The sequence below is a fragment of the Phoca vitulina genome, unplaced genomic scaffold (genome assembly GCF_004348235.1).
Source record: "Phoca vitulina isolate PV1807 unplaced genomic scaffold, GSC_HSeal_1.0 scaffold2, whole genome shotgun sequence".
Classification (NCBI taxonomy): Eukaryota; Metazoa; Chordata; class Mammalia; order Carnivora; family Phocidae; genus Phoca; species Phoca vitulina.
Window position 1 is genome coordinate 93,287,101 of NW_022589705.1, and position 27,718 is coordinate 93,314,818.

Sequence of the window (27,718 nt, forward strand, 5' to 3'; positions counted from 1 at the left end):
TGGCTGGGGCAGGGCAGAGGGAGGGCAGGGGCAGAGGGAGGGCTGGGCCAGGGGTGGGGCTGAGGCAGAGGGAGGGCTGGGGCAGAGGGAGGGCTGGGGCAGAGGGAGGGCAGGGGCAGAGGGAGGGCTGGGGCAGGGGCGGGGCTGGGGCAGAGGGAGGGCTGGGGCAGGGGTAGAGCTGGGGCAGAGGGAGGGCTGGGGCAGAGGGAGGGCAGGGGCAGAGGGAGGGCTGGGGCAGGGGCGGGGCTGGGGCAGAGGGAGGGCTGGGGCAGGGGTAGAGCTGGGGCAGAGGGAGGGCCGGGGCAGAGGGAGGGCTGGCACAGGGGTAGAGCTGGGGCAGAGGGAGGGCAGGGGCAGGGCTGGGGCAGGGGTAGAGCTGAGGCAGAGGGAGGGCAGGGGCAGGGCTGGGGCAGGGGTAGAGTTGGGGCAGGGCTGGGGCAGTCACCAGAGAGGGAGGTTCTGGGACCAGACCCAAGAGCCAACCTCAGTGCCTCCAGCTGGGCAGAGGGCAAGGGTGGGAGAAGAACCTTCTAGAGAACCCCTCCACTCCCATTTGGTGTGAGCCCCCAAAGCCACATGACTTTCAGTGAGACAAGCCAGTCACAGGACCACTGGGTGAAGAGGAGCTTCCCGTCTTTAGTAAAATAAAGGTGGGGCGGGGGGCTGCAAGCACAGCCACAAACCCGGACGGACAGGAGAGGAGATCTGTGCTCTCCATTCCTCTCTGTACTGACCGGGCTTTTTAAACCTCTTCGATGTGCTTCACAATATGAAAAACCCCGAACACTTCAAACTCAGCAGCCCCCTCCCGCCCCCAGAAAGCTCTCCTTCCCAGCCCCAGGGGTCAAGGCCACGGCGCAGAGCGCAGGAGGCTGGGCGGGCAGGTGGGGAGCAGCCTCCTGGGGCAGCGCCAACACCAGGCCAGGCTGGCTTGGGGTGGGGGGGGGGCGCCTTCGGCCACAGCAGAGTCGGAGCCCAGGAGTCACAGGGGGGCAGCTGGGGAGACCTCGGGGCCAGGAGGGCGGCCCCGCAGCCTCCCGGAGCTGGGGCTGGTTCTTTCTTAAAAGACACTTTACAAAACTACATTGTCATTGAGTTTAATAATCTTCCCCCTTCCAGAAAGGCCTGACGGGCGCTGCTTGCTGCTCACTTCTGCCCCATTCCAAATATTTTTACCTTATTTGGATGAAATGCATTATTTTTCTAATGAAAGGCTTTTTTTTTCCAAAGGGCTGTTTTCCCTCCGTCCAGCAGCTGCCTTTATTAGGCAGCACTCACGCCGTTTTGGGGAGGGGTTTTTTCCTCCCTGAAATCTCGCCAGACTCTCTGTCCTCAAAAGCTGACATTGGAGCTCAGGACCCGCAGGGCAAAAGGCCTCCAGGTCCAGTTTTCCTTCCCCATCTCCCGCATGTGAGCCCCAGGGCCCCGCTGGCCCACTGAACCCCACTGCCCCTGGCTGGGGATGGTGAGGCCTCGGGTCACCCAGTCTCGGGGGGCCACCACCCACCCCAATAGCGCTGGCCAGCCCCGCCCCAGGCTCCCTGCCCTCTGCTCTCCCCCTCTGGGGCCACTGCAGGAGGGACCTCTGCAAAGTTCGAGACCAAGTTAGAGACGGTGACAAGTGGTCACCAAGCTGAGGAGCTGAATGGGGGGACCCCCAAAGCACCCACCGAGGACCTGGGGTTTCCATTCACTGAGGAGAGGTGGTGGCCTAGCAGGGTCTCCGGCCACATCCCACGGAGGCTGAGGGATGGGACCAGGCCTCCAGCCCTCTGCTCATTTGTCTCGGGTCCGCCCACCCGGCTCCCCGACACGGGGCGGGGGGAGTCCTCGGCCCAGACAGGCTGGTAGCCCCCGCAGACTGAGAAGCCTGGCTGCTTCGGGGGCAGCAAGGAGATGGGGGCAATGCGGGATCTGCTTGGCCCTAGGGAGCACGTGGTGGGGACAAGGGTCCACAGGGATGTTACAGGAGATTATGAGCATCAAAGGTGACACCTGAGAGCCGGCCAGAGGGCTGGACACTCAGGAGGGTCAGGAAGAGTTGAGTCACTGTCACGTGACCCCTGCATGGTGCCCTGGGCCACGGAATCAGGAATGGGTCTGCAGCAGCAGGGAGGGGACTGGGCTCTGAGCCCCCAAAAGGGGCCTAGGCAGAAGAAATGTTTTCTGCGACAGAACAGCCCCAGCAACGAGTCTCCCACCCGTCGATCCGCGGCCACCTCCTTCCCCGGGGCTGCCGGCGGGCCCGAGGCCGGGCAGCGGCGCGCACGCCCCCAGGGGGACACAGTGCACTGCGGGGCTCTGCCCCCTGGCCACTCGCCCTGCACTGTGTCCCCACTCTGTAGCTACACGACGCACCTGGAGGTGGCCGTGCCGTCTGTCCCCACGCCTGGCCGCAGCACAGGGGCTTGAGGGAGCGGGGGCTCCTCGGAAGGAGGGTCGCGCTGTTTTTCTGGGCGCAGCTGAATGCTGTGTGAAGGTTAACGGGAGACAGGGAGGGAGAGCGGGAGACGGGGGAGGAAGACAGAGCGAGACACACGCTCTCCTGGGAGCACATTCATCCATTTAAGGAAGGAGAGCTCATCACACTCAACACCAGGTCTATATACAGTAACATGAGGTCCCTTTTGCATCAGGATGTCGCCCTTCGGCACCGAGGACCAAACCCTCCAGCCCGCAGTGAGCAGCTCACGAAACCCGCCTCGGGAAAGGGACCGCTGCCCCTCGGGCCCAAGGGCAGGGCTGCCCGGGCCTGGCCCCCCAACCGGCCCCCCCACCCAGGGCGCACCTGGCACAGCCCTAGGGGAACCCTGCACCTGGGCACAGGGTACTACAGCAGAGAGAGAGCCACAGGCAGGAATTAAATAGCGACAACTCGTATTTATTACAATTATATACAGTAGTATCTTATATTCTGAAACCTAGACCTGATCACACAAATGAACATGTGTTTCTGGGTGGGAAGGGCAGACAGGGAGGCCCTGACCCCTGGCTCCTATGTGGGAGTCCGAACCACGTCTCGCCACGGGGTTAGCTGAGTCACAACGCAGCAAGCGAGGACGGCAGAAGTGCAGTGTGATTTCATTCGTCTGGAAGGACGACAGGGCACGGTGGGGCTGGGACAGCGCATGGGGGCGGCATCATCTGGACGAGACCTGGCTGGGAGGCCCTGGGAGGCCCCGGCCCAGAGAGAAGAGCACGGGGCCGTGGCTTCTGGAAACATGACAAGACGGCCCCCCGGCCCCTTGCGGGGCAAGTCAAGGAGCCATGGCAGGACAGGAGGAGGGAGGCGGAAGAGCAGACACATCAATGCAGCCCTTCCTCCTCGGAGCATCAGGAGCCAGGTAATTAAACTACCTCTTGTCATGCACGGTGTTAGGTTAGCTAAGATGCTCAGCAGACACGCCCTGGACAAGACCTCTGTCCGGGAGCCGGGGCTCAAGGGGACTGGAGTCCAGAGCACACGCCACCACCCCCCCGCCTGACGTGAGCACAAGGTCGCAGGCCCGTCGGGCTGGGGCTGAGCTGAGGAAGAGGCGGGCTGGGGCTGGCGTTCAGGCGAGGGGAGGCTGGCCACACACAAACGTGACCCCACGCACAGGGCTCAGGCCCCACGGAGGCTGCCACGGCTCTGGCCCCAACCCGGCTCGAGGCCGCCCTCCCAGAGCCAGAGGAGGAGCCAGGCCCCGGCAACCCGCTGGCGGAGGCCCAGCCCCGGGAGGGGGGGGGGGGCCTAGTCCCGCTCGTTCTCGTTGCTGGCGCCCTCGGGCCGGCGCAGCTTCTCCACCTGCTCGTTGATCTGCCCGTCCCCGCCCCGGCGGTCCTCCCTCTGCACCCCGAGGCAGCCTTCCTCGTCCACGTGGCTCACGTCCTCGTCCTCCTCGTCCTCCTCGTCCTCCCTCTTCTCCTCCTCGCCCTGCACCTCCATCCTCACCTGGCCCTTGACGTCCACCAGCCCCTGGCCCTCCTCCTGGGGGCCCAGCAGGTGGTAGGTGGCCGTGGAGCCCTCGGGGCCGTGGCCCTCCTTCACGGGCGAGGAGGACGTGGACTCGTTGCTGACGGGCGAGATGTCACTGCTGCTGTGGTGGTTGGCAGCCGCGGGGCTGGAGGGCGACGGGGACTTGACTGGGATCTGCCAAGACGGGATCTTCGGGGCTGAGGGGGACGGAGGGAACTGCCTCCTGACAGAGGGGACAAGAAGCAGGGTTGGTCCCAGTACCCTGGGGCCCTCCCTCGGCACAGCCACACTCCCCCATCCGAAGCGCTCCCCCAGGGCTGCTGAGCAGGGGGACAGGATGGAGCTCAGCGCCCCACCACCTCCCTCCCTGCCTGCCTCCCAGGTACAAGGCCTCTTGGCCGGTTGGCGGCTGGAGCAGCTGAGGTGGAAGCCAGAGGAGCCCTGGGAGGCCGTGGAGCGCCCTGCCCCACTCAGGGCGCCTCCCGGGCCCTCCCTGCCCGGACCGGGCCTGCCTGCCTTGGCAGGTACTGGCCCGCTGGCCCCAGGGGCTGCCACACACGGAAGCCCGCTCTCTCCTGGTCCTTCGCATCTGGGACTGGGGGTGGTGAGGACGGGGAGCCAGCAGGGCACTGAGACTGAGCCGGAGAAATGGGAACCCAAGCCATGCGGCCTCAACTCCATCTACCTTATCCGCGGACTGGGCAGAATGGGGAAGACCTGGCCACTGGCTGTGGGGTCAGAAACCTCACAACCAGAAGGGTAATACTGGTGCACTTTGCTAGAAAACCTCTGAGCTCAACACTCGACAGGGAAGTCACTTCTCCACTCCTGTTTCCCTGCTCGGGGCCCTGAGCCCTGGGCCAGCAGCCAGCCGGACCTAAGCCGATTCCATGAGGGACCTGGGAGGTCAGGTCTGCTCGGCAATGGTCTAGGACATGCAGGCCCATCTCTGCCTGAGCCAAGAGGACAAAGGCCTGCTCTCTCCTGGGTGGCCCACCGTCCACCAGTGCTGGTCCCAGGATAGCTCTTCCCCCTCGGCTCCCACAGCAGGCGGGCGCACAGCGAAGGCTGCCTGGATGCTAACGAGAAATGCACTTGGCACTTTTCTTGGCTCCACTGTTACCCAAATGCCCGCTCTCTGTCCCTCTGACCTCAAAGGCTCTTGTCTCCGAGGTTCAGAAACACAAAGGATTTCTCCTAATGACACACACCTCTCTTAGGGCCACATTCTTTTCTTCCAAGATGGCCTACAAGTAGGTGGCTTGGAGAACTGGATCCCCTGGTTGGGGCCACAAGACCCCTGCAGCCCCCAATCTTTGACCGCAAGTGAAGGGCCACTTTGTGCCTTTGGACTGCCTCATGGAGCCCCCACTAAGCCCCAGAGAAATGAGAATGCAGGCAAGGCCAACCTGAAGTGCCCTGAGGTGAGGTGACCGTCCCAGTATCTATCCCAGGGCGGAGGGGACACAAGTCGGTCACCCTCCACTCAGGGCAGCACTGGGACACAGCCTCCAGTGTGGGGGTTCATGGAAGGTGCTATCACCACAGAGGGACAGCAAAAGGAGACCACTGCTCCTGTCCCCTGCCTTGAACCTAGAATCCTTCCAACCAAGGACTCCCTGGCCTTCTGCAAGGAACTTCTCTGGGACCAAGCTGTCACTGAGAGGTCCAGTGTCGGGGCTCATGACGGAGGAGGAGGAGGAGGAGGTCCCTGTCTGGAGGTCCTTTTCAGGATGGGGATGTTCTCCTTTGTTCAAAGTCCTGTGTTGTGGCTCCAGCTATCCGACAGGGCTGAGGAACTGCTGTACTTGAGAACTTGGGGGCACTGCGGACTGTCCCCCCCCTGGAGTGGAGAGGGAGGGGGCCTCCCGGGGAGGGAAGGCAGAAGCTCCAACGACTCCCAAACTCAATGCCTGAGTCGCCCAGCTCCACCAGGGGCTGGACGGACAGGGGCCTCTCAGGGAGATGCGCCCCGCCCATGACCGCTGGCCAGGCCCCAGGAGCTCGGGCTCCACGGTCCCGGGCTGGGGGCCACAGCCACGCCTTCTCCCCTCCTACCGGTTTAAAAGCAGCCCCTTCAAGGAGTTAATTTCCGACTTGAGTTCATTGATATTCTGAGACTCCAGGATCCAATTGGTAGATGTGGTGGCCTGAAAGTCAAAACACGGGAGAAGGAGGATCAGAGAGGCACCTCCCTCCTGCCCCATGGAGCTCAGACGGCCAGGGTGGCAGGAGGGGCTGCCGGCTCCAGAGGACCCAGGGTGCGAGTGTGGCACCCAGGTCCTGCTAGGTCCTGGGTGCCAGCCTAGAGACCCCCTGGGAAGGTTCTGCCACTGCCCGTTCAGGGGTCTGCCTACCCGGGTCTTTCTGCTTCAATGATGGCACCCTCAAAACAAACATGCCCACAACTCTGTTTGGACATCGGACGATATTAAGCAATCGTGACATGTATTCAGGTATATAATAACGGTATTCCGACTATGTAAAATAACGGCAACACAAGAGCCCTTATCCTTCAAGAGATGCAAACTCAAGTGTCTGCAGTAGCAAATGATCCACCGTCTGGCATGTGCCACCACGAGAGCTGGGGGTGCGGGCTGGGGGGCCGAGACCATGCGCAGCGGTGTGCTGGAAGCAAGCCATCCGCTCTGTGGCCCTCTGTCTCCGCCTGTGTTTGAAATGTCCCATTAAAACTAAACTAATAAACTAAGTGAATTCCATCTCCACGTCAACTGCTCCAGCAGATCCCTCTCCCTGCAGAGACAATCCCACCACACACAGGCGGGAACCCCGGGGTGGAGGCCGGCAGCCGCCACAACCACACTGGACAGGCCTACCTCGTTTCCCTACTTCGCAGGTACTGTGCTTTTTTTTACAAAGTGAAGGTTTGTGGGCAACCCTGCGTTGAGCAAGTCTGTCGGCGCCATTTCCCAAGACCACTTGCTCGCTTTGAGTGTCTGTGTCACGTTTCGGCAATTCTCACAATATTTCAAACTTTTTCATTATTATTATATTTGTTATAGTGATCTATGATCAGTGACTAGGACTCACTGAAAGCTCAAATGATCGTCAGCAATTTTTAGCAATCAAGTATTTTTAAATTAAGGTATGCACATTTTTTTGGCATAATACTATTACACCCTTAACAGGCTGAAGTATAGTGTAAACAGAACTCTCGTCCACACTGGGAAGCCAGAAAAGTAACCTGACTCCCTTTACGGTGATACTGCCTTTCCTGTGGTGACCTAGGACCAGACCCGCAGTATCTCCAAGGTGTGCCTGTGCTGGGGGGCCGGGGAGGCCGCTGAGCACCTGCCCGGCCCGGCCCCCAGCTCCAGTGGCAAGCAGGCCCAGAGGGCAGGCTTCGCCCCAGGAGCACCTTCCCACACCGCTGGGCAGCCCCCGGCTCCCCCCGCAGCAAGGTCAGCCCCCCAGGCTGCACCTGGCTATCTGCAAAGCTGCAGCAACGTGCGGGCCGCACCATCCTTCCGCAGCCACTGCTTTGGGAGGATTCTGAAGGCTCAGCAGAGAGCAAGAAGCCGTCTGAGGACTTAACGCCAATTCTTTCCCTGAAGAGGGACCACGGAGAAACTGCCACAACCCCTAGGACAGACGCCATCCTTGACCATTTTCCAAATAAACCTCAGAGAACTACACCTTTCTTTGGCAAATCTTGTTGGGATAGACGGAGAAGAGCAAAGTCCAAACGGTGGTCCCCCAAATGGTAGTTGCTGGTGGCCAAGCGGTCTGTGAAGTGTTTATGGGCCAATTCCAGGTGTGATGGGCCCAGGTGTATGGGCCCGCATCCACCAGGCTGGAGGCCACCTCCAGGTGGCTTCAAGTACGCGGATTAGTCGTGCAAGGCCCCAGCTTCCTTAACACCCCTACCCTGGCCTGACCCAGAAAACCGGAACCGTAAGTTCAGGAGAACATGGGGAGGCCCAGGCTGGCAGAGGGGAGGGGCCTCGGATGTTCCCACCAGGCTGGCGGGGATCTCTGACCTGGGGTGAGGGCCCCACTCAGGTGAGCACTCCTCTACAGGGAGAAGCCCTGCAGAGGGCTGGAGGTCTTGGAGGGAGCGCACACAACCCCCCTGCAAACACCAGCCACCCGCACACACATCCCCTCAGGGTCCTCACGCCAGACCACCAGACAGCGCAGATCCAGGAGCCACCGTTCTGGCTTCTCGGAGACCTTGAAAGCCATAGCAGCCCATTAACAAGGGAGCAATTTCCACTCACCGGCCTACAAAGGACTCAAATTTCCAAACGCATATGGTGCCAGATGCCAGGATTTAGAAATAAAATCTGACATCTGGGGCTTTTTAGCCAGTCTCTTTAAAAAACAGTTGTAGAAAACTCTCAGCCTTCAGTTTTATGTAGGTTTTTTAATTACTTAACGCTCTTCTTTTTAATTTTTTACAGGGCTGCAGTAGGAGTTTGGAAGCCAGATATAAAAACTTACATTACAGCTGAGAAAACACAGCTCTGAGTCGCTGGTTTATGGGGTAACCAAAGTCTTCACGCATTTGGGTTTAGACACCACACCAGTGAGCCCTGCTTCAGTACAGGAGAGGATGAAAGGGGGCCGGGGACGCGGGCGGTGGGGGGGGACCATCAGGGAAGCAAGCACTAGAAACACAGAGACGGCTCTCAGCCGCCAAGCACAATCTCGGGCCCCCTCCCCTCTTAAAATGCAACATGTGGTCTTAATCTTAATGCTTAAGGTCTGCAAACAGTTTTCCAATTTCCGGAATGGCTTCTGGCCATTGGCAGGCCACCGCTCCCAAAGATAATAGAGGAGAGCAGGGTGGGGGCCGTAACCCGGCCTCCCCGGCTGCTTTACGGGCTGCCCGCCCACAGGGAGCACGTACCGCGGCCAGAGGTGGCCACAGGGAACCACAGCCATCTGAGGAGGAAGTGGGGTATCCAAGAAGGGGATTCTTGGGGACCCTCTTCACAAGAGGCACCCCAGATTCCATCGGAAATGCAAAGATTCCTGTTTCACTTGGTTTTGCGAATGTAAAAGATCTGAGCGCCGGCTCCCATCGGGTTCTGCACCAGGTGGGGCTTCTCCTGGGAGAGCCACTCAGAGGAGGTTCCTTGACTGAGCGGGCTGTGTGGAAGCAACGAGAAAGCAGCAGGGGATGGAGTGGGGAGCACAGCGGACGTCCTGGAGTCACTGGTGGACCAGTATCTCCTGGGCTGGGTCTGTCCAAGACAGTGCCCGGGAATGACCCTGTCCCGCACCCACAGCCCCAAGCCAGCAGCCTGCCGTGCTGGGAGCCGACAGGAGCCAGGCGCTGTTCTAAGCACGTACAGACAACAAAGGAGGTGCCGTTACAGCTTCATTTTACAGATGAGGAAACAGACTCAGGGAGGTTAAGAAACCTGCCTGTGCTCACACAGCTCGCTGGGACTGCGACCCAGGCGGTCTGATCCTAGGATCTCATATCGCCAAGACTGCTCAGATGTGGGAAGTGAGGCAAGGAAACTGCTCCTTCAGGGGTCACCTGACTTCCCAAAAGCTGGGTGTAGAGACTCTGCCCACTGTAGCCGACTTCACCCGGCGTCTTGGCACCCTCCCCCTACCTCCCTGTCCCCTGGACTCGCTCTTGGCCACGCTGTGACCTGTGACCTAACATGCTCAGGGAGACCATCCTGTGTCTACCCCAACCACGTCCAGAGCTGGGTGTGTGCTGACAAGGGAGGGCCACAGGCGAAGAGCTGCTTCTCCTCCCCCTGCTAGGAGGGGGCATGGAGAGACAGTGACTCCCTCCTCTCTCTGCAGAGGGCGTGTGGGCCCCTGCTGTGTAACGGGCACGAGAAAAGACAGAGTCGGCCCCCATGGAACACAGTGAACTGGGCACAAAGGCCCCGAGCGGAGCCCGGAGCAGGGCAGACCTGGATCTGGAGAGGGTCAGGAACAAGTACCTTGGCTGCAGCCAGTTCGTGAGCGAGCTCCTGGACCTTCTGCTGCTGCTGAATCAGCAGCTCCTGGATGGAGGCTAAAGTCATCTGTAACTGAGTCACTGGGAGGAGAAAGCAGTCGCATCTCTGTTAAATGATACGGATTCTTCCCCTCTCTGTCCACACACCTAGAGCTGCCGCATCTCACTGGTCTGCAGACACCCCCCCACCCCCACCCCGCAACGCATGTAATTTATCTGCGCTCTGGGCCATCTACCTGCACCGTATCTAACCTCTAGCATTCCCACTCCATCTTTCCATTGTGCACTTGTCCGTGGTCAACAGTATATCCGTCCGAACCCTCTCCCCTCCAATTACACGTGCTTATGATGTGCTCGGCTCTTCCGACTCTGGTACTGTCTCTGCCCCTCATCTCAGCCCCTCACCTCGTGGGAACTCGCGGACTCTCCCACGCTGGCAGAAACGCATCTCAGGCCCGCGATGCCGGGAGCGGTTCGAGACTCCAAATCCTGCTCTCCGGCCGCTCTTCCCTGCCCTCCACACCCAATCCCGACGATGCCGGCATGCCCCCGGGTCACGGTGTCACAGGACCGCGTGGGAGCCATGGGCCCCAGCGTCAGCCTCCCCGCGGGCAGACGCACCACAGCCTTTCTGGGGGCTCTGCAAACGCACCCCGGGGGGACAGACTCCTGCCTGGGACAGCGGCTCCGGCGCTTGCCTGAGTTTTTAGATTCAGAGCCTCTGTCTAGTAAACAAGTTTATAAAGAGGAAAAGCCACCTCTGGTGCGACAGGTCCCAGCTAATCTGGGCCATCGTTGGGGCACCAGGTAATGAACGCCAGCCCCGTGGAGTCGATGACAGAGGAGGTGGCTGGGGTCCCCGGAGCCGCAGTAATTACAGCCTTTCTTGACCCTGTGTTGGATTCTTAGAGGGAAGGGGGAAAAAAATCGCTGAAAACCCCCCTGAAAACCTCACAGAAGCAGAAATTAAAAATGAACTTTACAGCCCTTAGAAAGGCTGTCATTTTATTCCCCTTATTAATATTCTGAGGTTGGGAGCCTTTCCGTAAAAACATAATTAATTGAGGCCGCGCCGACAGTAAACAAGCAATTTCAAATTAAACCGAAATGACGGCGGCTTCATTTGCAAATGTGAACAGATTCTCAGAGCAGATAAATGAAGTCACCACATAAAGTGGAGACGGAGGGGGAGGGGCGGGGCAGAGAAGGGGCTGCTGGCGAAGGCTCGAAGGGGCGACTTGATGGAGTCATTAATCTTTACCTGTCTGTGCCACACTGCCACTCAGCTCCGAGAGACTCGCCTCCATACTCTGCAGGTGCTTCCTGTCCTCTCGGCCACCCATGACGAGGGGGAGCAGGTATCTCTACAAGGAGCAGGGTGGGCGTCAGCAGAGGGCACACACTTGGGGTCATTCTCCAGCCACCTCTCAAATTCTGCCCACCCACTTTCTCTCTGTCACCTCCGGGTTTCGGAAACCCGACGCAAACACCGTCAATGAGATACTTGAAAGTTACAAGGCTGATTAAGATTCTGCATAAGGACAAGGACCAGGAAGTAGGGACAAGTTAAAGTCAATTCGGTCTATTTTTGGTTCTTTTATTTAATTATCTCAATGATGCTACGTATATTTCCGTAACAAAAAATATTTAAAACTCTGCTTTGAAAGTTGTAAGATAAAAATGTAGAAGGTGATGCAAGACAGTGATCCTACTGGTGGCCTCCAGGGAGGAGCGGCAGGGACGCTTTTGACTGTACGCTTTTCTGATCCTTTAAACATTTTGATCCACGTGAATGAATCACCATTCAGAGACAAATGCATAAAATAAAATAAACAAAAAAATTATTCGAGAAACTAGATGAAAATCTACAGCACATGTCTGGGCCTTTGGTCCTTTTACTAGGGAATAATACACAGCATTCCGAGGCCATTGAAAGAGGTCACACCTCAAGTTTTTTTCCTAAACTAAGCCTTGAATCCTCAGAACTAGCGTCCTTCGGGTAAGAGTCAATCAAATGCAGTCAAATTCCCCCAGACACAAGGGCAGAAGGGAGAGGAAGGGGCAGAACCTGAAGAAACTGACCCTGGGGAGAAGGAAGTAGACGCCGCAGGGCAACCAAACAAGGCGGCCCAGAATTCGCAAAGCCCAGGGGAAGAGGAGGGTCTTGGAACATGCAGGAAGAAGGCAAGTGGGGCATAGCTGATAACTGGCTGCCTGCTTTGAGGTGGGAAGGGGTGCAAGGTGGGCAGCAGGGCGGCCGCTGGGAGGGCTGGGTGACAGAACACGGGCACTGCACTCCAGAAACTCTTGTTTGAGAAGCGTGAGCCCAGTCTCCAGGCTTTAATGGGGGCGGGGGGCCCTGGAGGCAGCACAGGCCGGCAGGTGTGGTAACTGGCAGGTGGGACCAAAGCACGTGGCTTCCTACTCCATTTGGGACCCAGATGTTCCGGAAAAGAGACAGCAGCAGCTTCTCCATTAAGGGTTCTGTACCGGGGAAGGAGGAGGAGGTCTCTCGCAGAACTCACTTCATGAGTGACTCCGGAGTGAAGATCATTATTTAGCAAAGACACAGAAGCATTTTCTATTTTGCAAAAAGCTTTTCAACCACTGTGTGAGTTATTACCCACAACTGAGCCGAAACTCATCAAATGTTTAGCCTTACCTTCCAGGTTGAAAGTTTCCTGAGTATAAAAGTCAAGGGATTCTCACACATGTAACAAACGAAAACTTCTGAGATCAAAAAAGCCAAAGGAAGGAGCACATACACTCCCCCGAGCCTAAATCATTACATATTTATAAAACAAGGTGATGGTTCTTACCGCTTTTTTTTTTTTTTTAATTTAAAGAAACTAAACAAAAAAATTCTCATCACCATTGCCACTGATCTTTCGGTGTCTCTTATTTTTTAAGGCCAAGAGTAAAGATCAGAGCTTGGTGGGAAAAGTTAATGATACCTCTGCTTTGCTCCAACAGGAACTAGGCCCACTTCCAGCAGACCACAGGCCGTCCGAGGGGGGCCACGTGATGATTAGGTACCGCTTAGTAGAGCTGGGATGTTATTCTGAGAATTCTGTCTTAGCATTTTATTCTTCTTGGTGAATGGACACAGTTAGCAACTGGAAATAGGCTTTCAGCACACAGGGTAAGGGAAGGGCATCAGGTCAGGGGGAGAAGTCCCAGGACCTAGAACATTTTGCTTCTGGATTTCTGACATGGAAATTTCCAATTCCAAGAATAGACATTCCTCTGAAAAAATTATACTCTGCTGCAACTCTGTCACTAGCTTTTGCATGAAGTCAAAAATTAAGAATCCCAGAGCACAGTGTTTAAACATGTTTCACGTGCTGAAAGTTACAACAGTGAGTCTGGGTATTCGTTGCAGGTGACATCAGGAGGAAAGAGGCCTTCTCTCCAGGACCAGCAGAGAGTAAGTCCTCTGACCACTGTTTTGTCTTTTGTCTCCGGGACCTACCCTGGCTCTGCATCTTCCAGAAAAGACTCGCTTCCTTCACGTCAAAGTTAGTATCTGGTAGTTCGTATCCGGTTAGTATTTGGTGTCAAGGAAGTACGTGCTCATTTCATGCCTGCAATTCTGCTGGAAGCAACCAAATCTGGGATCCTGAGGGTTGACTATGAAGTTTGGGGAAAAAATCCTAGATTTACAGGGATGCCAACACAATATGTAGGAAACAAAAACAGAGCCCGTAAATAAAATGATCCTGAGATTCTCAAAGCCGGTTTCAAATACTCAAGTAGAATAATAGCACAGAGTGCTTCCTGAGTGCCGGGCACATAGCACTTTCCAAAGGAGCCTCACAACAGCCTCGTGAGGTAGGTACTATCGTCCCCATTTTACAGATGAGACCACTGAGCTCCTGCTAAGTGGCAAAGCTGGGATGCAACACAGCAGCTGGGCTACAGTGTCCCTGCTCTCAACCACCTTGTCATTCTGTTTCTCAAAAATGTCCCAACTACTCAGCATATGCCGGGCACTGTTCTAAGTACCCGACACGGCCTGTTGATGGACGGGCCCCATGGTCACCCTGCGCAGCAGGGACTCTGAGGAGCAATGCCCAGTGCAGCAGATGAGCAGGGTCTGAAGTTGCCCAGGGCACCCATCCAGGTGGGGGCAGGACAGAGACTGAACCAGACGCCCCCCGCAGAAAACGTGCTCATCCGTACACTCTGCCTCCGCACGCAGCCCCTCTCCTGCCATCGCACTCCAGGGCTGGCTGCCTCGACACAGATCAACCTTGGAACGGGGCTGAATGCCGGCGTGGGGGGCACAAGGAAGGGCGGACGTACCTTGTAGAGCTGGTGAAAGCCGAACGCGATGCCTGCCGTGATGACAGCCAAGGCACCGTAGTCTCTCCATCGGGACCCCACAGGGCCTGAGGCTGGGAGAAAAGGTGCGTCAGGAGAAGCACACACATCCTCCCCGGGAGGGGAGAGCATGTGTACTGCCTCTTAATCTCGAAGGATCGGCAACTGCGACACACAGTTGCAGGAGACAGCATGTGACAGTGAGAACAGTGGCATGGCTGTGTCTCTTCTGTCCGGGCTCTCGGAACGACCCGCCTCCGCTACACACCTGCTGTGTGGAGGTGGGTAGCCGTGAGCCAAGTCCCAGGGTGGCAGTCAGGTGGCAGAGGTGATCTGCAGACCTAGCACAGGGACTCCACTCTCAGGGAACAAAGGGTCCTGTGAGGCTGACACAAACACACTCAAGTGTACATAAATACACGTCCCCACGCCGTATTACAGATAGGGATGAGCTAAGAGCCACCTCAGAACCAGGGGAGGGGAGAGGAGGAGACTGCATCGTCCGTGTATTCAAGACTTCATGAAGCATCAACTGTGTGCTGGGCAGTGTGGCAGGCCCAGGGGCGTGGGGTGACGAGACCCCGGTGCCCTGGCCTGCTCTCATCCTGAACCATGCAGCAGATAGCTTACAAATGACTGAACAAGTTAACTCCAGAGAGTGATCAAGAAGGCCCAATGGGGTGGGGTGCCTGGCCGGGCTCAGTCGGTGGAGCATACGACTCTTGATCTCAGGGTCCTGAGTTCGAGCCCCACATTGGGCAGAGAGACTATTTAAATAAATAAAATCTTTAAACAACAACAAAAAGAAGGCCCAACGGGGCAGTGTGAGGTGGGAAGGGCCAGGGAGGAGAGCCAGGGGTCAGCAGGGCCTTGGAGGAGGCAGACACTGAAACATGTGGGGTCCCAGGGACAGAGCTCCAGGCAGGGGACGAGCAAGTACCAAGGCAGGGGCTGACTTGTGCTTAAGGAGAGAAGGTGGCCACTGTGGCCCGACTGAGCAACTGGGCCTACCCAAGAGGGGAGACTGGCAAGAACAGAGAGGGGCCAATCAAGTGGGAGTGGTGGAGGGTAGAGTGGGGGGAAAGAGCTGGGACACACAGCGGCCAGGTGGAGAGTGTGGCCAGGCCACCCGATCATCGTGTCACAAAGCAGTAGGGTCACTGAAGGCTCTGAATCCGGGAGTGACCCAGTCAGCCCTATATTCTGGGAGAACAACATCGGGTACCCTCGAGGGCAAGATACAGGCGGGAGGGAGGCGAGGCAGGAGGAGGCTCCTGCCAGGGGGTAAGACGGACTGGGAGAGGACAGGAGGCTCAGAAGAACCCGTGCTGCTGTTGGGCGGGGACCAGACATGGGCAGCCAGTCCTCCTGCAGGAATAGGACCCTGGCCCAGTGCTCTAGAACACCATTTCAGGAGCTCCCCCCGACTCCTGAATGGAATTCCAATCCCACAGGAGGAGAGCGGAGTGTTCTACCTTGTGATCTTTCCCAAAGACTGTTTACAAAGTGCTTGCATGTCCATAATCTTCTCTGACGCTCTGCCTCCTCTCAAGGGATCTGCCATGGAAGGCACGGCACACCATTTCCAGAATGATCAGTGGTGCGGGACACTAATCGGGTCTGCAGAATCAGACCACAGTGCCCACGGCAAGTTATCCAGAAGGCACCCACCCGAGGCGTGCTGTTATGACAAGGAAGCTGGGGTCTGGACACGCACGAGAGAAAAGGAAGAACAACAGCATTCTCAAACTTCTTGAAAAGACCACTACAGCTCCCGGAGCAAGGCCCCATGCAAACCGCGGGGACAGACACTGTGCGTCTCAGCCTTCACCTCTCCCCGTACCTGCAAGCTCTCCAGGTACTCATCATAGCCTGGCATCTCCTGACAAAAGAGAGCAGGAGAGGGACCTTCTCCAGGCTCAGTGGCAGGATGTGGGCACTCGGTGAGGAGGGCCTGCTGACACACAGGTCACCAGGGGGATCCAAGGGGCAAAGACCTCCAAGGGGGCGAGGGAGACGCTCCCTCCTACCCGAGCTGCCAAATTGGCTTTCAGGAGGCAGATGTGACAGTGATGCAGGAGCCTCTCCTTGCCCGCCTCCCCTCACTGCCGGCATGGCCTGTGGATCCCAAACCAGTTTCCCAACGTGGCCCAGCCCTGGAGTCTCGTGCACAACTGTAATCAACAGGTGGCCTCTCCCTCAGCCCTCAACTCCCCTTTTTGTTTTACAGCTTTTGAGCGGCTCATAGATGCATATGGTCTGAACAGCACATAGCATCTGTCATCAGTCTACTGCCAACAGGCTCCCTCCACCACCCAGAGCCACTGTGAACAGCTTCCCGTCTGTCCGGCCCGAGACTTTTTATGCACATGTAAGGCAACACAGATATGTATTATTTTTCTTCTTGTACACCCTACTTCTCATCCTGCTTTTTTCCCCCATAGCTGCGTAATATTCCATTTAAGCCATTCCCCACTGATTTCCGGCCTCTTACCATTTCACACAGTGCTGCCCCCAAGGGCCGTGTACACATGTCATCTCATACATACGTGGGAGGATACTTGTACACGTGAACTCCTAGGAGCCTGGGTTAGAGGTACATGCAATTTGCAATTCAGAAAGATATTTTCAAATAGTCCTCCACGGGAGCTGAACCAGGCTGCTCCCACCAGCCCCATCCCAGAGTGCCTATTTGCTCAGAGCCACCAACACCGCGCGCTCATCACACCCGCATTGCTGCCCATACGAAAGCAGAAAGGACTACTTCACGCCCGTTTTCATTTGCATGAATCTTACTGTGAGTGAGGACTGAGCATCTCTGCACTGCGTGTCCTTTTTGGTGTATTGCATATGATCCCTACTCTCCTATTCAATTTCTTTATTAATTTCCTCATCAATTTATAGAAATTTCTTATACAGCTGAATGCGGCTTTCAGGAGGCAGAGGTGACAGTGATGGAGGAGCCTGGAAAATGAGCCCTCCATGACAGAAGTTGCAAAAATCTGGAATGCCTGGGTGGCTCAGTCGGTGAAGCGTCTGCCTTTGGCTCAGGTCATGATCTCAGGGTCCTGGGATGGAGCCCCGCATCGGGCTCCTTGCTCAGCAGGAAGCCTGCTTCTCCCTCTGCCACTCGCCCTGCTTGTGCATGGGTGCTCTCTCAAATAAATCGATAAAATCTTTTTAGAAAATTGCAAAAATCCTTCCCAGTATATTTTTCTTTTGACTCTGCTTATGGTGTCTCCTGACATGTAGCATACCCATGTTTATATAAACGTATCTGTCTACTCTCACATGGGCTCTGGGGTCATCCCCACTTCCTCCCACGGTTGTGCAGTGACACTCAGGGTCACAGAAGCTGTCTCTAGAATGGAGCTCCGCTGGGGCACCTGGGTGGCTCAGTCAGTTAAGCGGCCGACTCTTGATTTCAGCTCAGGTCACGATCTCAGGGTCCTGGGATGGAGCCCTGTGTTGGGCTCCGTGCTGGGGATGGAGCCTGCTTGGGATTCTCTCTGTCCCTCCCCCTCTGGCCCTCCCCCTGTTCCCTCAATTAAAAAGAAAGAAAGGAGTCCTGCTGCTCTGCCGTAGTGAACATCCCCGTCCAACAGGCGTCTACGTGGCTAAGCAGCTGCAGCTCATTAAATCAAAAGCTCTGAGACCACTGACATAGATGGACCTTTCACCCTGGCCTGGAGGAGCCAGGAGGCTCTGAGTTCCAGGCAACCTTCTCATTTGTCTCATTCCAAGCCCACTCTGCTCTGAGTGCCTGCATGCAACATCCAACATCCAGCACAAGCTCATTTTTAGGAAGAAAAGTGGAGACAGAGTCACCTTATCACTCTTCAAGAGAGTCACTGGTCAGGAGGGCTTTCGTCCACACCCAGAGCATCCATCTGCGCTGTCAAAGTCCTCAGAGAGAGCACCTTCAAGATAGGCACATGTCCAGAATACCGTATTCACCACTGACTTCTCAAATCCCCACTCAGTACCTTGCAAGAACAGCTGCACCTGGGCAAGGAACTGGACCAGAACCCAAAGTTTGCCTGGCTCTTTCTTTCCTGCAAACGTATGCTGTCTTGAGAAGCGTAGCCTCTCATTCTGGGCACTGGAGCCGGAAGGCTGAACAGGTGCTGACAGTTCAAGGGTCCACGAACCAGAACCCCCGCGACAGCTGCAGCCGCCTTTCCAGAGCTCTGACCTCTCAAGCACCAAGCAACACCTGTGGCTCCCTGCCGGCCGCACCCTGCAGCCCCCGCACCGCGACTCGTTCCTGACATGCTCGCGTTAAGAACATTTTATTGCCCCTTGGTTTTCATTATTAATGAAAAGGGACCAGAATGATCTTTCCTAAAGTTCAGAGAGTCTATAAAGACAAGAAGCTGAAATGCCATTTTACTCGTTTTGGAGATGTGTGATACAATTCTGTCTTGTGGCAAAATGAAAAAAGAGAGAAACTAAGATGGAGGGAACTCTGACCCACCGCACGCCTTTCAAAGGGTAACAGACCAGGGCTACTGAGAAAGCACTCGGCGTGATCCCAAACAGGCTCAAAGCCCCAGCCATGGCCACGTGGAGTCCTCTCTGCCGCCCACCCTAAGCCCAATCTACCCCAAAGCCAGTGCAGACCCCCACGAGGGCATGGAGAGCAGGGCACCGGGTCCCCACACTCCCCGAAGGTCCAGAATTCTACAGGCAAGGGCAGAAAATGGGGTCAGTCACTTTTCTGCTCTCACTCGGAAGAAAAGGGAGTGGAATGAATGAGCTTTTTAAAAGCTCAGAGCCTCCAGTCTGGAAGCAGATGCCTGCCGGCGTACAAAGCAGACACGAAGCCTGAGATCAGAGATCCTGGTTCCACACCACCAACACAATGGCTCCCAAGGACGTTTTTCTCTTCTCATCAAGCACAGGCCACTTGACTGAAGGCGGCAGAGCTTTTCTACGTTGGAAGAACGGAGGAACAATGATCTGTTTACTGTCACTCAGATTCAAATGGTCCACAGCACTTCCCCAACATGCCCGACCAGCTAACGAGCTGAATGGCCCAGAACTTTACCAAGACCCCATCACTGGCGTGGCAGCAGGTGTCCCCCCGCACAGCCCAGCATGCTGGCACTGCCCCGCCGCCTCAGGCAGCAACGAGGTCTGAGGACAAATCACTGCAGGGAGAAGAGCACAGGGCTCTTCGAAACTCAAAGCCCTCTTTCACCTCCCGAAGGACTCTGTCAATTAGCCTGAGCTCGGACAGTCTCCACGGAGGTCCTCCTGCCCAAAGGCGAATCCAAAGCATACGGTGGCCCTGTCAGGGGCAGGAGAGATGCATCCCTGTGACTCCTTAACCATTCCGTGAACAAAACTAAACCAACTTGACTCCATTCCTTTAGTCAAACCTCCATTGACCAAGAAATTCTCACCTAGCAGGCGAGAACAAACGTCAAATAACACGTGTGGGGCTGGGAATCCCACACACAACACAGCAATGTTGAACTTGAAGTCACCAGTCATGAACCTCGACTCACTGATACCGTGGAAATCCCACAATCCACAATCCAGTAAAGGGTCATCAACAGTACAGAGCTGGAAACGTCACAGAACCATCCTGCTGAGATAGTCCGAGGTGCTTGCTAACGACGGGGACAAACTATCAAGTCCTCAGGGAGGCCGACAGCTTGAGCGCAGGGCAAGGTCCCCTCCACGCTCCCCGAGGCTGGGGCTATGACGCCACACGGTGCCCTGTCTAGCTGCTCAAATCATCCCAACAAGCCACCCTGAAAATTGAGTAAGACAGGCTCTTCCACAGTGAGGTCCTGGAATCCAGCCGGTCTGCCAACCCCGTGCTTGTTACCACAGAGTGGCAGGGCTAGCGGCACACGGCCCGGCGACCTGCTAAGGGTTATTACGGGCGGGGCTGCAGGGGCCCGGCCGCGGTGTGGGGGCCCACTGAGGCACACGGCTGAGCGTGGCTGGCGGCTGGAAGGACACACCAACCAGAGAGCAGCAACTAGAAACACAACAGCTCTGCTCTGAACCGAAGCAGCTGGGCAGCTTGAGGCACAGATACATTGTCACCCCACAGCAGTCACATCTGAAAATTCAAGCCTGTCTTCACTTGAACATCCTGTGAAAGACAATCCTTCCACTTCTCACGAGCTGCTATGCTATCGCCGGTGTCATCTTCAGGCAGGAAGGACACGGACAGTCATATCTATATCCTCACTCACAGATTAAAATATACGAGCTCTAATTAAACTCTAAGAACTCAGAAGAGCCCAGGAATAGGCCCAGGCTTATGCACTCAAGGGATTTTTTTGATGAAGAGGCCCAGGTGATTCTATGGGGAAAGGATAATCTGTGTAACAACTGTGCTGGGACAAGTGGAGAGCCATAGGGGGAAGAAACTGAATCTTGACCCTCACCTTGTGTCATACACAAGCATGAACCCAAAACGAACCACATGCCGAAGCCAAAAAGCAAAACTCTAAAGATGCCGCAAGAAAACAGAAAACAGAGAAGAAAATCTTTGGGGTGGGCAAAGACATCTTAAAATTCAAAAAGAATGAGCCATAAGAGGGGGAAAAAAAGAATAAAATGGACATGATCAAAAGCTTAAACTGGGGCTTTTCAAAAGACACTGCCAAGAAAATAAAAAGGCAAGTCATAGGAGAGGGGAGGGAATATCTGCAAAACATATTATTTGATAAAGAGCTACATCCATACAACTCAATAAAATGACACGATTTAGAAAAAAGTGTGAGAAGATTGGAAGAGATGCTCCATGAAAGACCTATGCATGGCCAATAAGCACATGAAAATATTAGAGAGTCATTAGAGAGATACAAATTAAAAGTACAATGATTACATACACATTTCTAGAATGGCTAAACTTAAAAACTGAGAATACCAAGTGCAGATAAGGATGTGGAGCAACTGAAATTCTCCTACGTTGCTGATGGGAATGTAAAATGGTGCAACCAATTTCTTACAAAGTCAAACATACACCTAACGTGTGGCTAAGGCAATCTACTCCCAGGTATAAAACTAAGAGAGAAGGAAGCATACATGCACACAAAGGCTTGCACTTGCACACGAATGTTCACGGCAGCATTATTCATAAGAGCCCCAAACTGGAAACCCAAACAACTATCAAGTCAGTGGACAAACTGTGGTATATCCAAAGAGTGGAGTAACAGGAGTTAGCAAACTATGCCCACTGGGCTAAGCCCCACCTCGGCCTGCTTTTATTTAGCTGTGAGTTCAGAATAGTTTTTATATTTTTAAAGCAATGTGGGGGAGGGGGATATGTCACAGAAACGTGTATTTGTGTGTGTGTGTGTGTAATATGGACGGTATATATATCTCAACATGGATCCGTCTAAAAGAATTATGTTCGTCGGTAAAGAAACCAGACACAAAAGACTACATGCTACATGATGCCGTTTACATGAAAAGTTCTGAAAGGCGGAACTTTCGTGATCCAAAGTAGATTGCTGGTTGAAAGGAACCTGATGTTGAGAAGAGGACTGGTGCAAGGGGCACAAAGACACTTTCTGGGGTTGTGGGAATTTTCTATATTGTAATTGTAGTGTTGGTTACATGAGTTACAGTTCGTGAACTCACCAAACTATACACTTAAAATGGATTCTTTTTTTAAAGATTTATTTATTTATTTATTTATTTGGGGGGGGGGGGGAAGGAGAAAGCGTGCACATGCACACAAGCAGGGGAGGGGCCGGGGGAGAGGGAGAAGCAGACTCCCTGCTGAGCAGGGAGGCCAACACAGGGCTCGATCCCAGGACCCCGAGATCATGACCTGAGCCAAAGGCAGACGCTTAACCAACTGAGTCACCCAGTTGCCCCTAAAAATTGATTAATCTTACTGTGTATAAATTATACTTCAAAAAAGCTGACTGGAAAGAAAAATTAAGAAAAATCCAGAAATATAACTGCCATATGACCTAGAAATTTAACTCCTAGAGGTCTATGCAAGAGGACTGAAAACATACATCCACATCAGATTTGCACACAAATGTTCTTAGCAGTGCGATTCAGGTCAACCAAAACTAGAGATAATCTAAATGTCTGTCAGCTGGTGACCTGCTAGACACAAGATGGTACGCCCATACAATGGGTGCTCTTCGGCAATGAAAAGGAAGTGCTGCTATATGCCACCACATGGAAGAACTTCAAAAATACTGTGCTCGCTGAAAGAAGGGAGGCACAAGGGACCACCTATAGTATGATTCCATTTACCTGAAATGTCCAGAAAAGGTAAATTTATAGTGACAAAGTAGATTAGTGCTTGCCTGGGGTGGGAGGTGAGATTCTCGGTAAATGGGCACAGAGCATCTTATTTGGGGTAATGAAAGTGCTAACACTGATTATAAGTGCATCACTCAAGAAGATACTGAAAGTCAGGAACTGTACATTTGAAACGGGTGAGTGTTAAGATATGTAAAATGTACTTCAGTAGCTTTGTTTAAAAAAAATTTTTTTAAAGAAGAGTCTAGACACAGAGCCATGCATATATTTATATAAACAATTGATTTTTGATAGAAAGACAGGTAATTCAACGGGGATCGGATAATCTTTTGTACATATAGTGCTGGCACAACTGGACATCCAGACAAGCAAAACTGAACCTTGACCTCCACATTGCACCATACATAAAAATTAACTAAAAATTAATCACAGATCTCAACATTAAAGCAAACACTCTAAAACTTCTAGAAGAAAAAAGGAGAAAACCTCTCTAACCTTGGGGGAAGTAAAGTCTTCACAGACAGGACACCAAAACCATAAGTTGTAAAAACAAAAACCAAAACCAAACCAAACAAAACAAAAAACAAAAAAAGAAACCCAGATAGGACACCAAAACCAAAAACTGTAAAAACAAAAACGAAAACAAAAAACCAAAAAAAAAGAAACCCAAAGATAAATGGACATCATCAATTTTAAAATCTTTTGTAAAAAGGCAGGGTCAAGGAAAAGAAAAAGGTAGCCGCGGGCCAGGAGGAAATACTAACACACACACATCTGACAAAGCACATGAATCCAGAAGACGTAAAGAACTCTTCCAACTCAAGAAGACAATTAAAAATAGGCAAAAGATGGGAACAGCCACTTCACAAAAGAAGGTGTATGCAAATGCACAAAAAGCATGTAAAATGACGCTCAACATGATTAGCCATCCTGGAAATGTAAACTCAAACCACTGTAAGGTACCACTGTACACATGAAAATTGCTGGCGTTAAAAAAGACCGAGAACACCAACAGCGGCGACCACGACTCTCACACGTTGCTGATGGGGATGTGAAATGGTGCGACTGCTTTGAAAACCAGTTTGGCAGTTTCTTATCGAGACAGATATGCACTTAACATATGAGCCAGCAACTCCAATCCTAGGCATTTACCCAAGAGGTATAAAAACATACAGACTTGTACACGAACATTCACAAGAGCTTTGAGCGTCCTAGCTCAGAACTGGAAACAGCCCACAGCCCCTCCACCGGTGAACGGACAAATGTGGTACATCTCTACCATGGAATACCGCTCAGTAATCAAAAGGAAGGAACCCCTGCTATGCACAGCGACTCGGATAAAGCTCAAAAACATTATGCTGAGCATAAGACCAGACAAGAGAGAGTACATACTGTATGATTCCATTTATATAAAACCCAGGAAAGAGAAGTCTAGTCAGAAGCAACAGAAGGCAGACCAAGGGTTGCCCCAGAGTCAGGCTGGCTGGGAACAGGGCACAAGGGAACATTCTGGGGTACTGCAAATGTTCTACAATGTGGTGATGCCCACATGGGAGTGTACACCTGCCAAAGCTCAAAATCATACAAATAAAATAGGTGTGTTTTATTTTAGGTAAATTATACCTCAATAAAGTCAATTTAGGAAAAAAAAAAAAAAAACTCAGAATTTTTAAAACAAAGAGAAAAGGTAAAGGGAGCCAGCAGTGATGGAGAACAATACCCAGCAGTGTGGGCTCTAGGTTCTCTCTGCTCAGTCAGCAGCTGACACCAAGGGGAAAAGCAAGACCTGAGAATTCAAATTCAACTTTTTAAAGTATCCCCTGCAATTTCTGACACATACAAAAGAATATAACATTTATATAAGTTATAAAGCATGATAATAAAGTTAGTAATCCTAAACCCACCTACTGTACCAGCCAGATCTTTCCAAATACCACTGAAACTAGCCATGTGTTCCTCTCCACCCAAGGGAAGCTATCATCCTGAAGTTAGTGTTTATTCCAACTCAAGCCTCCTGTGGGATATGAAAAGCTGGGAACGTGCCCCACCAGGACAAGGACAGGACAAGCACTTCTCAGCCTCCTGTGCAGACGGGTGTGGCCGTGTGACGGAGCTCCAGCCAGGGGGCAGAAAGTGAAAGTGATGCGGGCAATTTCCAGGAGGTGTCCTTAGAAGGCTAGTCCTTCTCCCTCCTGTCCCTCCTCTTGCTGGATGGACAGCAGATGGGACAGCCGGAGCCGGAGCGGTCACACCGGAGCAAGGACGGGCGCCAGCCAGGTGTCAGGCATGCAGAGCACAGAGCCCCGACTGCCCATGTTTACAGAACCGAGAAATATTCTTCCATCTCGTTTAAGCCACTCTTATTTTGGGTTTTCTGTTATTTGTTGGGGCATCTTATAAAATGAACACAGGCTGCACTGTGGGCAAAGATATAACCCTACCTACCACCAACACCAGAGACTCTTTCAGTGGCCTAAGAAACCTACAGAATGGATTTCTTCACCTGGTTCTTTCCTGGGACACTTGCCCTCCTCAGTATCTACAAATGGCACTTAGGCGGCACCCACAGGGCGCCATGATGGGAGCAAGCACAAAGCAGACAAAACAGAGAGCGTGCTAGCTCTTGAAAAGCTACTATTCTAAACCAGTCACATGGACAAAAGAAAAAATACAATTTCCTAAAAATTAGAGAAATGTTTTCTTCAATATATAAACCAGTAACTTCTATGTAAGTAAAAAGTGAGATCTGCCTTCATTAATTCCAAAAGCTCTCACCATCACGCCAAGCACGATGGCATGGGTTAGTCTTCACTGTACTCCCCCAAGCACCGCGCTTCCCTCTAAATGGTCAAATGGTGGCCTTCTGAAGGCAAGGCCTGTCCGCTCCCAGAGCCTGCATGGCCGAGCACACAGGAGGCCCCACTCACTGGCTCCCTGGGAAGCTCCCCCTGGATGGTGCTATTACAGGACAGCCTTTCAATTCCCAAGCACATTTCCACCACCATCTATCCATCCAACAAGCATTTCTAGAGCACCTGCTAAGTCAGAGCCTTGGGTTATAGATTAAAAAAAAAAAAAAAAAACCTCTAATTCAAGGAATTCCAATGTAATAGAAAAGACAAGTGAATAAACATTTAACGGTAGTATGGCAGAGAACAGGGGACTGGGCAGGCCAAGGAGAACCTCCGTCCCACTGGAACGGAGGCATCTGGGACAGTCCTGGGAGGAGCTGACGGCTGTCCCCAACCCTGAGGGACAGCAACGAGCTGGCCGGGCAAAGAAGAGCGGAAGGCACTCGGGTAGAGCATCCGGGACAGCTGCCTCACACACTCCCAGAACATCTTCCCTACCTCTCCATGCAGCATCTTCTCAGATGATACAAATAATTTTAATATTAGTCTAAGAATAATATGGTCAAATAGGTAATACAGCCTCAAAAATGATTAGATGACACATTTTAAAGTAAAAAAAAATCAATGTGCTTTTCACTGTCCTCCATTAGGGTGACGGCCTGGCTGCCACCTCCCTCTCCAGGCCTCTCTTCCGGCCCTGCCATCCCAGGCTCCAGCCACTGAACATCGCACGGTGTCATGTCCATATGCCTTTGCCTTAGCCTGGTTGCTCTCGTCCACCTTGGTCGGTCAATGAGCTGACCATGTCCGCACCCCCCGCAGCCCAGTTAAACATCTCCTACTGTCTGATGTGCCCCTTTGCCTCGTCCGGGCCACGGGCTTCACCTGGACCTACTTCACAGGCACCGCTATTTGCTTAACTGCCTTTCCTACTCAACAGGAAAAACTGGAGAGAGCAACTAGGCCTTATTAATCTTTTCACCACAGGGGTCTAGCACAGTGCCTGGCCCATAGCAGGAATAAAACAAATGCTTGCTCAGTGAATGAAGATAACCACGGGTAAGTACATGTTGCTCAACAGGGCTATGAAGAAGCAGAGTGAGAAAGAACCCACACTCTCAGGATTTCTAATCAAACGTCAAAGCCTTTCAATAACCTCACACACGTACATCCCAACTGAAGATATACAGGTCAATCTCGGAAAGACCTAAGTTAGGTACCAAAGACAGTGAGGGAAAATATTTAAGCCTAACAAAAAAATATTATCCTACAAAATTTATAATGGCCCTGCCTAAATCCCAAAGCTACCTTGCTTCGGGAGGAAATAAGAAAAATCAGCTTGGAACAAATCAATCAAGCAAGCATTTATCAGAACTTTATGTCCAGGACTGGGTAGGTGCTGCGGGTATACACACATACTGATTCCTGATTAAAGTCGAACAGAAAGAAAGCAAAACGAGAAGCAGAGAACGTCAGATTTCCTCTCGAATCCCAGCCTGACTTTCCTCTGAGCCCTGACAACACTGGTTTATTCTCACACCAGGTGACATCAAGCTTCCCCTCAGTGTCAACCTCCTACAGCTTTCACAAAGCCTTCTCCGACTTCTCTAGCCCACATTAATTTTTCTCTTTTCTGTATTCTTATGGAATTTCTTGTCTGTATAATTAATTTTGGCATTAAATCACAGTGTCTTATATTATTATCCTTTTCTTAAGAGTTTATCTTTTCTCTCCCAGAGAGCCTGTAAGATTTTTAAGGATCACGTTTTGTATCTCTGACGATACTGTACTAAGCACACAGTAAGTAGATGCTTAATAAACACGGATGGATTGACCTGGTACCTTTCTGGCAGGTGTCCAAGTTCTCTTTGCTGACACAGGCATTTACTACCATCTCAAGGTCAAGCACACTCACCAAAGAGCAGAGATACCAAAAGAGGCACAGAGTGGGACATCTCCCACCAAAGCAGAAGGGCTGGCGAGTCCAGAGGTGATAATCCAAGAGCACCGGGCTCCATGGCGGGGGGGGGGGGGGGGGTCCTGAAAAAGCTTGCCCCTCCCTGAGATGTGAGCATCTGGGGCTGAGCCCAGAGAATCCCATCTTCTAGGCGTGGGTTCAGAGAAGGAGTATCTGTCCTTAAAGAGCCAAGACATGGGAAGGAAAGGGCTCTAGATATAAAATGGGCAAGAACACACATGAGTGGAGGCCATAAATCCCTCCCAGGACGCAGACAATGCCTCAGTGATAAGCATGCAGATTGCACACCTAGTTCAGAAACTCCCCTGAGTTTGCTTGTAATTAAGGGGGTTAGAAAGGTAAAAAAAATATATAAACCCAATTAATCATTTAAATATTTAAAGTCAGATTTTTTCCCCACTCCA

The 27,718-nt window shown here is 53.1% G+C and overlaps 1 protein-coding gene across 1 annotated transcript in view; it reads right to left on the reverse strand.

Annotated features, from left to right (window-relative positions):
• Nucleotides 1-2,874: 2,874 nt before the first annotated feature.
• PEX14 (peroxisomal biogenesis factor 14) overlaps nt 2,875-27,718 on the reverse strand; it is a 135,248-nt gene continuing 110,404 nt past the window's right edge. The window contains exons 5-9 of the mRNA XM_032393785.1: nt 14,214-14,305; nt 11,170-11,272; nt 9,892-9,989; nt 6,017-6,108; nt 2,875-4,181 (exon numbers count right to left, since the gene is read on the reverse strand). Coding sequence (XP_032249676.1) covers nt 3,734-4,181; nt 6,017-6,108; nt 9,892-9,989; nt 11,170-11,272; nt 14,214-14,305 — 833 coding nt within the window. The 3' untranslated portion in view covers nt 2,875-3,733. The remainder of the gene's footprint in view (nt 4,182-6,016; nt 6,109-9,891; nt 9,990-11,169; nt 11,273-14,213; nt 14,306-27,718) is intronic.